The following is a 12,257-nucleotide window of genomic DNA, read 5'->3' on the forward strand; positions in this document are numbered from 1 at the left end:
CTCGACTCACTTATTAGCGCAACTCGTATAATATATATATATATATATATATATATATATAATTAAAATATTAATAGTGTAGTTATAGTGTATAACTATTTATAGTTAACTAGTCTATTGTGTGTATTAAACTGAGTTAACTAATTAGTTAATTGGTTTAGTTATATATAGAGAGGGCTAATTGGTTAATATATATATATAAAATTTTTTTAAAAAAGTTAGATAATTTGTATATATAATAAACCTTTTTTTTTTTTTTTTTTATCAAAGTCAATTTCATATATTAGTAATATTAACCATGTATATTAAACATTTTTTTGCTACTATTAAGTGTTAAGAGTAAACTCTTTTTTGTTTGCTTACAAGTGTCCCACACCAATAAAATAAAATCAAACACTCATCTCTCACAATAATAGTTAGCTTGTCTGTCCCACATGAAAAAAGCAAAAAAACTTTCTTACTTAAGTAATATATAAAAAGGATGCAAGCCTTTCTTACTGAGCCAAGGCTCTAGTTGTTCCACATGGATTGGCTCAAAAGGAGAGGCTTAGATTACAAAGTTGCCTTCAATTTGTTGGTTGGGAAGTAAAACAATTTTACTAATATATTATTATTTAATTTAATTTAATTTTTTTTTTCTAATTTAATTTAATTTGTTTCATTGGTATGATGAGTCATTTAAGTAAATTTTTTTTTTTTTAAAAATTTTTAAAGTTTGCATTAGCCGACTCGGCTCGGCTCGCCTGCTTGACTTGCCTACTAGACAAGCTCGAGCTCGGCTTGCACAAGGAATTTTCCTTGGTGAGCTGAGCCAAGCTTAAATTTTGGAGCACGACATGAGCTTGGCTCGAGCTCGAGCTCGTGAAATTTTTAAATGAGCTGAGCTTGGACAACCCTGGTTCGCCAAAGCTCGGCTCGTTTACAACCCTATGTGCGGCTAAGAGTTCGTTTGGGATTGTGATTTCAATAAATGAGATTTTAAAAATTGCGTTTTTGAAATCGCTACATTTTAAAATCACAAAGGCTTTTAGTAAAATATGTTAAAAAGTACATTTTTATCAAATATTTGTTATGCGAAATCGTGATTTTAGTTTAAATTCGCATTTTTTCAAATAAATACCCATTAACCTGTTTATAGAAATCGCAGATTTTTTTTTCCTATTTTAAATTAAGTGTTTTTTAAATCGCAATGGTAAACGTCTTATGTTTTACGATATCTTTTAAAAATACAAATTATTCTTGCGAAATCGCAATCCCAAACGCACCCGTTAAACTTCAATGAGCTTTTCATTCCTTAGTTAAACTGTGCGTTTTGAGGAAAAAAAAAAAAGGTAATGATAAATAGCATTTCTCATGTACTGTTGGTCCATTCATCGAGTTCAACGTCCTATTACAATGTTGTTTTATACTGGTTGAACATTCCATCTCCTTTTACATCTGCAACACTTCTATACAATAAAAGATTGACAACTTTTTCTTCAATTTTTTTTTTTTTTCTGAGCCAACGAGCTAGGGTTGAGTGATTTTTCTGTTTTTTTTTTTTTTTTTTTAAAAAAAAAAAAAATTGAAAGTAGTCAAACAACACTACCAACCAAGAAAGAGATGATCAAGCTTATTCCAAAAAAATGAAATGGGATTTTTCCATACATTCGATAAAAAGTGATTCAAATTTATTTATTTATTTATTTTTTTCATTTATACGACTATCATTAAAAACATAAAAGAACTTCGTCTGATTCCATTTACAAGGATGAACCAATCCTTAATAGCAGTTACCGTATTTTCTGCTTGTGGGTGTATTTGATTTCTATACCTAGGAGTGTAAACGAGCCGAGCTTGAGCGAGCTTCCCTTGTTCAAGCTTGGCTCGTTTAAATTTTACTCGAGCTCGAGCTCAAGGGCGAGCCAAAATAATCGAGCTCGAGCTAATAATAAGTTGAGCCGAGCCAGCTCGCGAGCTGGCTCTTATATTTAATTTTTTTTGTTTTAATTTTTTTTTTTAACTTCAAATACTCTTAAAACGGCTTAAGAAGTTAGTTTGCATATGAGTATTTGCTTAACCTGGCTAGTCAAGTATGGAGCCTGAGTCAATACATCAAGGCATTTGGTTTCAAAGAGAGAGAATATGTATCCTTTTATAAATAAGCAAACTTGGAGATTGATGTTTTCTTAACAATGTGGGATAAGTTAACAGGTTGCATTCAGACTGCATTGGGACAACGCCCCCCATAAAAAAATATTTTTTTAACGTCTCTCTCTCAATCCCCTTCACCAGTCACAACGGATCTTCCACCTGAACTCTCATTTCCCACTCTCTCGCCCTCGCTCACCAGACAGGTAGTGATAGTGTTTGGGTCTGTTTGATTCTTCAATAGTTTATGCCTTTCGCAATCTCCCTCAATAGTTTCTGCTTGATTATTCTTCCTTTCGTTTGGGTCTACTCTAATTGAATCGAGGTCTTTTTAATGATTGCTCTATCTCTCTTTGATCACGAAGGGTCTAGAATTTTTCATTCTCTAACACTTAAATATAAATGCAATTTTAAGGTTTTAATAATTATGAGATTTATAATTAATTATGTATTACTTAGTTTATATATATATATATATATATATATATACACGAGCTTATACGAGCTGTTCACGAGCTTAGCAGAGTCGAGCCGAGCTTGCTTCGTTTAATATTCGAGCCAGGATTTGTGTTCATGAAGTGCTTCATTTAATATTCGAGCCGAGCCCGAGCCCGAGCTTGCTCGCGAGACGCTTCGCTCACTTAACAGCCCTATCTATACCACCTTGTGTTGTTTTAATTTTCCAAACGAAGATAGCCCCCAGAAACAACATACATATAATATTAAATATTCCCATCAAATTAATTAAAACACGAGGTGCTGAAAATCTCTCCCCTCCCAAACATTATAACATATATAGGATCATCAAACAGTGTGGAAAAGATTATAATAGATGGCAATGAATAATACACTTGTCAAGAAACAAGGCACAGTAAAGGTACATATCTGGTGTTGTGAAGTAGAGAGTGATAAAATACAAAGACAAAGACAAAGACATCATCACCATCCATACTTGGCTTGAGTTTCAGCTTTTGTGAGGAACCCTTTTGCACGCCGCTCTGAAAGTTCCATCTCTTTCTGCCTCATATCAAAGTATAAAGAACCAATCTGATGCTTCCTCTTGTGCAGCTTTGAAGGCTTCCCTTTTGTTGAAACGGCCTACACCAGAAATGTATACATATATAATAAATACACCCAATGAAATATAGAATATACTTTTAATACACAAAATGATCCTGTAAGGGAAAAAAAAAATTCGATAATCTAATATTGATCAATTTTCAACAAACCTCCTCCATGTCATAACTTCATGACGAAATTCTAACTCAGCAACAAGACATTTTTAAAGAAAAAAAGAAAAAGAAAAAAGATCAATTCCATAGAATAGGTATTTAGAAAAAGCTTCATTTTTAAGCTTTTCTAAAAGTGCGTTTTAAACCCATTCAGGCTCTTAAAATAGGCAACTTGCCACAATTATTCATCAAAGCAAGCATTACTCAACATTTTGTACCTATGTACATTGAAAAGTAGAACAAGATGTAGAGTATAAAAAAAGAAAACATAATTAGCTCATTGCGCAGAGATGATGTATCTATTGTCAAGATCTTGTTCAACACAGACCAAAATGGGTAATACTTTCAAAAGGAATCAAGAATTTCCAAGGTAATCTAACTTAGCAAGGGGTCTCCCACATGATTCAACAATGAAGTTAAAAGAGACTCAACAGTGAACATGGCAGAGATGTCTCGACCCCTTCTTTTCTGATTCCCATCCAAAGGCCCCAAGTCTTGTACACCACAAGGTTAGAGCATCATATCTACATTATAGCTGCCTCCCAAACTAGAAGATTTCTGTAAAAGCAGCATGCTCCTCCCAAATGATATTGTCCGGAGATAATTCTTTGGTCCAAGCTTTCTTGTTCATGGTTAAACCAAAGAGATCCGGAAATTAAACACGTAGCAGACTTAAACCATCAAGCATGAATCTGAAAAATTCGTCACACACACCACTGGAATCCTTTCATGAAAGAAGAACCAACTTTAACAATTTCCTTCCCAAGTTCATAACCATATGACCAACCTCCAGCACACAAATTGCAGAATAGACCTTATTCCCTATCCTCTCTAGTATTATACTTTAGAAACATATGCCTACTTTCCTCACATACATACCAGGAAACTTTGAAGCACTTGACATTTACACTAGACATTGTTCATTCAATATCGGGCCTCAAACTTGGAAAGTAAAAGAAAAAGAGCTTATCACATGTTGATATGGTGAAACAGATGCCTAAATAGGCAAATAATATGGTGAGTATTATAAATCAGTACTTGCAACGAAAAATTGTCAATGGTACCAACTCCACTATGTCATGTGGGGCCTGCCACGCAAAAATGGGAATCCTTCCCCTAATAAATTGAATTATGGGTAAAAAATCCATTTATAACTATTGACAATCGGGTTCCATCCCTAAATAGTGGTTTCTAAATATTTTACAAAGATGGCATGATTTCCTAATAGTATCATAACATCACAAAATACCATGTATAAAATTGTACAAAAACCTAGAACTCCTAAAAATTTGAAGCACTCACATCTCCACATGAATGGCTGAAATGTTATAGCTGCAGAACGACTTTACTTCAAGCTCACTCATGGCCAAGCCCCTCCAAGGCTGCTCTAAATCTACTTCAGAAAGTGTGATTCATGAAGCAACTAGGACAAGCACGAAGCTTTATTATTCAGCATTTTTTAGTTTAGCAAGTAAGTAGGGCTGTAAACAAACTGAGCTATTCATGAACAACTTAAGCTTGACTTATATTAACTTGACTCGAATTCGATTCGTTTACTAAACGAACTAAGGTTGAATGGAAATTTATGCTCATTTATTAAACGTGTCAAACTCATATAAACTCAATTGGTATGTCTAAACTTGTATAAACTCATCAACCTTCATTTTAATTTTATATTATTGTTTTTCATTTAAAAAAAAATCTTAAGAATTTAAAATATCAAAGACAATTCTCTTCCTAATGTAATGTACTAGACATGACTTAAATCTTTGTGATGAAGAATCTTGATATAGATATGTGTATACGTATGTGTATGTATATCTATGTATGTATTATATATATTATATAACATATACTAGCATACACTTAAGTTTGTAGATACAGTTATAATAAAATATAAACAGTCCATTTCATGTTAAAAAGTTATACTTGATTTATTATATACACAAGTTAGGTTAATTTTTCTTTTTGATAAGTAATATTATATATCAAAAAAAGCGCAATGCGCCTCTAAATACACAAGAAAGTATACAAAGGTAGCCCAATTTAAACCCAAAGACAAAACCAAAGAAGACCCAACCCAAAAAACCCAACTAATAACCACAGCCAAACGGCAAACCAAAGGAAGAACCCAAAGACTAAAGCCCAAAATAGCCCACCACCAGCCCTAAAAAACCCAAATCCCCTAATGCATCTCTAGAGGAAAGGAAAATGCATTTTTGGTCCCTACACAACCCCGTTAGCGATGACACCTCTCCGGAGAAGGTCTCCCTCTAGCCTCATAATTGATGGAGCATTCTAAATTCTTGAGTTCTCTCTTCCCTTTTACCTTTGAGGTATAGGGCTCCCGCTCCTCTTCAATATTCGAAAAGAGATTCAAAAGACTTTTCTCGTCACCTCCTTCACCATTAGATTAGGTTAATTTTTATAAGGTCATAACTAAAATTAATTTACCTAATTAACTCAAATGATATTGTCTTAAGAATAATTAAGTAATTAATGACTACTAATGATTTATGAAAAGTTATAAACAATGACAATATCTACTTTAAATAAGGATAAATAAGTTAATGAAAAAATACACTTTGGCCCCCAGAACTACGCCCACTTTTTCACTTTCACCATCAAACTTAAAAAGTGACATCTGGGTGCCTCAAACTATCACTCCGATACAAAAAGACCACACTGTTAGCAAGAATCGTCAAAATGAACGGAAAAGTAGTCACGTGCGGTTGCACCACAGGAACAACACCTTTGAACTTGAATTTTCCCCTTTGGTTCGTATTCAAACTAAATCCCATTCCTTGCTCTAATTGAAAACCTCAATTCCTAATATTTTCTAGCCCTTTTTTTAATACAAACCCCACAAAACCCTACTTTCCCACTAAAATTCTAGCCATAGATTGTCCTAAACCCTAAAACAAGTTGCTGTCCAGATTCTTCTACATCAAATTTGGTATCAAAGCTTTTGTCCCACATCAACCATGTTACAAGAAACATTACCACCTATCTCCAAACCTACATGTTTCACATGATTGCTAGGCACTTCTCCTCAGCAGCAGTTAGCATGTTTAGTAGCTGCTGAAATATCTCCATCTACTGGCTTCCAAGACTCGTCTGAGCATTTTAAATACAGACTGCCTTATTAAATCTTAAAATGCACAGAGGTATGAAGGTCTGCCTTTGTTTAATGAACTTATTTCCAAGAATTCAGGCATTTTGATCCAGGATCATACAAGTTTGAACATCCGACATGTATTCATGCCTAACAAAAATTCGAACCCGCATTTAAGTCAAGATAAATCTTCTTAAAGGTTAACCCCCAAGGGGTTGGCTCAAGTGGTAAGGGCCTTGGTCTGGATGGCATTCCATCATGTTTAAGGTTCAAATCCCTTTGGGTGCAAACAATTCCTCGGGGCCAGCCCGCCAGGGAAGCCAGAGTATTACTCGATCCGTGTAGAGAAAGCGCTTCACACGGGTTTGAGGTTAAAAAGTGGCCCTGCCTTGGAGGGATTTCTCGTCATCAAAAAAAAATCTTAAAGGTTTAAGAATGAAATTTAACCCATTCTTTTTCAAAATTATCATCTTTTACCAATGGATCATAAACAAGTCTCATCTTAGGGCTAGAGATCAAGTCCAAACCTGAACCCTTGAAGCTAGTTGACGACTAGTGCTTCATTGGTACCCAATATTGCCAAATGAAAAGAGGAATCTACTAGTTTTATCGCTAGGATGTATCCAATTTTTCTTTATTTTTTAATAAATCTGGCATGACAACTAAAAGGATTTTGTATAATTTAACATAAACTATCACACACGACGGCAGCAATTAATTTTTTTTTTTTTTTCTTGTTTTGAAAAGTAAATCATTCTCGACAAAAAGCACAAGGGAATGCAACCTAAATACACTGAAAGTGTACAAGAGAGAACCCCGATTTGGGAGAGGAAGAACACAAATACAAAAATTCTAAAAAATTATAGAAGCAAGAACTATCATAAGTCACCATCCAAACATAGAAAGATTTGAACATAATAACTTTTTTTTTATAAGTAAGATCCCATCTTATTAAAAACGTAAGGCGCGATTTGAACTAATAACTTTTAACTCTAAAACCGTTCTCTCACAATTTTCGATGTTTTGAGCATTTTGCTCCCTCCATATGCACCACATTATGCACAAAAAAACCAACCTCCAGCTTTTGATCTACATCGGCTTCCCAACTTACCTCTACAGCACACCAACAACTCAACCACCCTTTGAGCATAACCCACTTGAAACCAAAAAGACAGAAGATCAAAACCCATAAATTTCTAGCCACCACGTAGTGGAGAAGAAGATCTATCGTCTCTCTGCTCTTCTTGCACATGCTACACCAATCCCTTATTATGATGTGCCTCTCTCTTAGGTTTTTCAAAGTTAAAATCTTTCCTAACGTTGCGGTCCACACAAAAAACGCCACTATCGAATGAGTCTTAATATCCTGTTGTCTTGGTTAGCCCAAAGAATATATTGATTGGAGAAAAGACCCTAAACAATCTATAGAACTCAATTGTTTCACTAATATCTAAATAAAAATAAAGATGCAAAAGAGTTATGATGTTAAACAAAAGAAGTTCTGCAAGGAATATATTGAGTTTTTGCATTTACCACAGCAATGCGTGATAATGCCTTTGATATTATCAATGAACAAGCACATGTGCAGAAGAAATATCAGACTTATCAATTACAATGAAGAGCTAAAGCTAAATGACCACACCAAAAAATCAAAGAATACCCAAAAAACGGTAAAGCTAAAACGGTAAAGCTACTAATGAAATTACCTGGTAAGCAGGCCCAAAAGCTATTCCGGTTAACTTGGCCTGGTCCTCCCTCGGCCGATTCTTCATCAACTCATCCTGCTTCACCTCAACTACTTCCAGGGGAACCTCATTTCTACCTCTCTTCCCAGGCAGTCTAACCCCAGTTGCACCCGTCCCCGACATCTCCTGCACCGACCCAGCAGCCCAATTATTCCCATTCTGCCCATAACTACCAAAACTCAAATAATCTCCATGGTTCAAACTATCTCCACCACTCGTAACATATTGTGATCGACCATCCACATTCACATTTTGATGAACACCCGATTGATAATTCGCATAAGTATCATAATTCACATCATCATTCCCTACGTTCTGATCGGTGCCCGAATCATAATTCCCATAACTATCATAACTATAGTTCCCTAAATTTGGATCAGTACCCGAATCTTCCTCCGCTCTAATGCCGCCGGAACTGGACGTGAGTGCATCCGTTTCCACAATGGCTCTTCGCCCGGTACCGGAGCTCGGAAGAGCGCCCAATGTGGCAGATTTCTTGGCAGCCGGAAGAATGCTCGACAAGAACGCCTTCACTGACGGGGTTTGCGCCGGCACGGACTCCGATTCTTTTCGCCGGCTTCGTTCTTTTTCTTCGTCTTCATAATCATCGTCGTCGAGGACGGTGGATTTTATCGAAGAGGGAGCTATAGGAGGCTTGAATAGGACGACCCTTTTGGTCTTGGGGCCTGAGGATGAGGGATTTGAAATGGGTTGGTGTGGATCTTGCGATTTGGGGCGAGAAAGAGGGATGGGGAGCGATGGGGTTTCTTTGGATTTGGGTTGGGGGAGGGATTGGAAGAGAGAGGAAGATTTGGGTTGGGGAAGAGAGGAGAAAAGAAACGGGGAGGTTGGTTTGGAGGGAAAGGCTGTAGATTTTGGCTCTTGTTGTTGTCGTTGATCTTCTCCTTCTTCGTCTGAAGAGGCGTAGTTGGCTAGCAAAGAGTCCATACCAGCGACAGAAAGAACAACTCAAAACCCAGTTGAAATTTTGGAGGTCGGATTTTCATTTCAACACCGAGGGAAAGAAAACCGGGTTTTGTCAGTAACGGGTTAGGCAATCGACCGACTACGGCATTGGTTGTTCTTTTTTCCTGTTGTTTAAAATAATTAGGGCTAATGCCGTGCCGGATTCGGGTAGACTCACTTGACCCTTCAACCGGTTAAGAGTAAACCCTAACACAATCCGTTTATCTTAATTGTTGTATCTTGAAATCTTAATACAACTTATTTAAATAAGCGGATGGAACAATACAACTCGACTAAAAAATGGGTCATGTTAGGTTGACTGAACACAAATCGACTTGACCCACATAACTCATTTAATAAATAAATTGTGTTAGGTTGACCCAAACATAACCCATTTAGACAGTTTGACCAATTTGTCAATTAGGTAGGGGTGTCAATGCGGGCGGCCCACTAACCATTAACCGCTATAACTACCTAGCGGTTAGCGGTTATTAGGTTTACTAACTGTAACTGCTAACCGCCTTTTTATATAATATATTTTTATAATTATAATTATAATAATATTTATACATATAACATAATCAATTGATCATTGAATCACAATTTTTTTTTGAGATAATTAAATCACAATTTGAGTATTAATATATTATCACTATAATTTATATGATTATATCACATGATCAATTGATCATTAAATCATTTGATTATATAATAACAAATTATACATATATAATATGACATAACAAATAAGTCATAAATACGCAAGTTTATACTAATACAATAATTAAGTATCTAGATACTTAGTTCCAATGTATGTTATAAACTTATAAGTTTATATATGTTATAAATTATAATTATAAATTATACATATATGCAATTATGCATATTGAATAATATAAATGTATAAGATCAATACTTAATCATATGATTCAATAACAATTCAAATACTTATTAAAGTTAATTATATTATTAATGTACAATGATAATGTGATTTGTATAATATCAAATTAAGTAATTGACATTAGATTAAACAATGTGTTACTTATAATCACAATTGAAGTATTAATATATTATCATTCTAATTTATTTTATTATATAATAACAAATTATACATATATAATATGACATAACTCATAAGTCATATGTATGCAAGTTCATACTAATGCAATAATTTAAGTATCTAGAGACTTAGTTCCAATGTATGTTATAAACTTATAAGTTCATATAAGTTATAAATTATAATTATACATTATACATATATGCAATTATGCATATTGAATAATCACTACAAAAAAATATAGGTTTAGTGATGTGGCAACTGTTCATCATTTGTTGCCACGTCACTATATGGTAATGTGTTAGAAAATGATACGTTACAATTGAATTGTAACGTGTCAGAACAAAAGTTTAAATGATTATGTCCAATTTTACAACACGTCAGACACGTTACAATATACACGTTGCTACACTTTAGTAACGTGTTAACACCATATACACGTTACTAATGGTCCGTGACCAAAAAAATTGATTCTTGTAGTGAATATGAATGTATAAGATTAATACTTAATTATATGATTCAATAATAATTCAAATACTTATTAAAGTGAATCATATTATTAATGTACAATGATAATGTGACTCGTATAATATCAAATTAAGTAATTAACATTGGATTAAACAATGTGTTACTTATAACCACAATTGAAGTATTAATGTATTATCATTCTAATTTATATGACTATATAATAACAAATTATATGTATATAATATGACATAAATCATAAGTATATCAATTCATGCTAATATAACAATTAAGTACTTAGATACTTAGTTCCAATGTATGTTATAAACTTATAAATCTATATATGTTATAAATTATAATTATACATATATGCATATAAATAATATAAATGTATAAGATCAATACTTAATCATATGATTCAATGACAATTCAAATATTTTATTCAAGTTAATCATATTAAATTTTAACAGGTTATGATTTATATTTAAGGATTTTTTTTTTTTAAAGTACAAGTAAATGTAAATTTGGGGTCAAATATTTTTGGATTTTTCAATATAAGCACTTTTTATAGCAATTTGGCCCAAAAAGACACTAAAAATGCAAAAAACAAAGGACGTAAAAATGCTACAGTGATCCAAAAAAAAGAAAAGCCCAAAACTGAAAATTGGTTATATATTTATCTTGAGAAAGCTCAAAAAGCCCAAAAACCCCCCAAAAAAGCTTAAAACGCCTAATTTTGAAAAAGCGGTTATAGCGGGCAGTTACATTTTTTACTAACTGTAACCGGCGGTTAGTAGCTAACCGCTAACCACTAGGTGGTTACTGTTGCGGTTAGTGAAATTTAATAACCGCTAAGGCGGTTACAGTTAGCGGTTTTCGACAATAATCTTTAACCGTGACTGCATTGACACCCCTACAATTAGGTCACCTATGGGTTAAATGGGTTGACCCCAGATTGACCCTTTTATTAAACGAGTTAGACGGGGTGGCTTGGTAGTGACCTAAACCCAATTATCCAAGCTCTAACTCATTGATTTTGTGTCGGTTTCATGGGTCGTGATAAAAATTGTCAATTAAAAAAAAAAGAAAAAGTCACTATTGTTTTTTATTTCACTTATTTCTTCTCATCGGCCAACTCTAAAAACTCTCTCTCTCTCTCTCTCTCTCTATATATATATATATATATATATATATATATATATATACTTAGGATATATGATTGATAATTTTTAACAGAATTCTGAAACTTGATACAAACATGATATAGAATTAGTGAGCTAGGGTTTAGTGTAATAAGATTCGGGTCAAATTGGGTCAACCCAGTTAGATACAATTAATAAATGGGTCAATCTTGGGTCAACCTACAAAAAAATGCATGTTCATTATTTTTTGCCACGTCACCATTTAGTAACGTGTTACTTTACCCACGTCACTATTTGGTAACGTGTTAAATTTGACACGTTACCAATTGGTAACGTCTCAAACTGGCACGTTACTAAATGGTAATATGTGAAATTTGACACGTTACTAAATGGTGATATGTCAAA

The 12,257-nt window shown here is 33.9% G+C and overlaps 1 protein-coding gene across 1 annotated transcript; it reads right to left on the bottom strand.

The window, feature by feature from the left end:
* Positions 1–2,928: 2,928 nt before the first annotated feature.
* LOC132190531 (uncharacterized) lies at positions 2,929–9,297 on the bottom strand. Its single transcript, XM_059605550.1, has 2 exons — positions 8,184–9,297; positions 2,929–3,228 (listed from the first exon to the last, which is right to left on the bottom strand). The coding sequence occupies exons 1-2, from the start codon at positions 9,168–9,170 to the stop codon at positions 3,070–3,072; spliced, it is 1,146 nt and encodes a 381-aa protein (XP_059461533.1). The 5' UTR covers positions 9,171–9,297; the 3' UTR covers positions 2,929–3,069.
* Positions 9,298–12,257: the final 2,960 nt, after the last annotated feature.

Source organism: Corylus avellana, chromosome ca8 (assembly GCF_901000735.1).
Source record: "Corylus avellana chromosome ca8, CavTom2PMs-1.0".
NCBI classification, from domain to species: domain Eukaryota; kingdom Viridiplantae; phylum Streptophyta; class Magnoliopsida; order Fagales; family Betulaceae; genus Corylus; species Corylus avellana.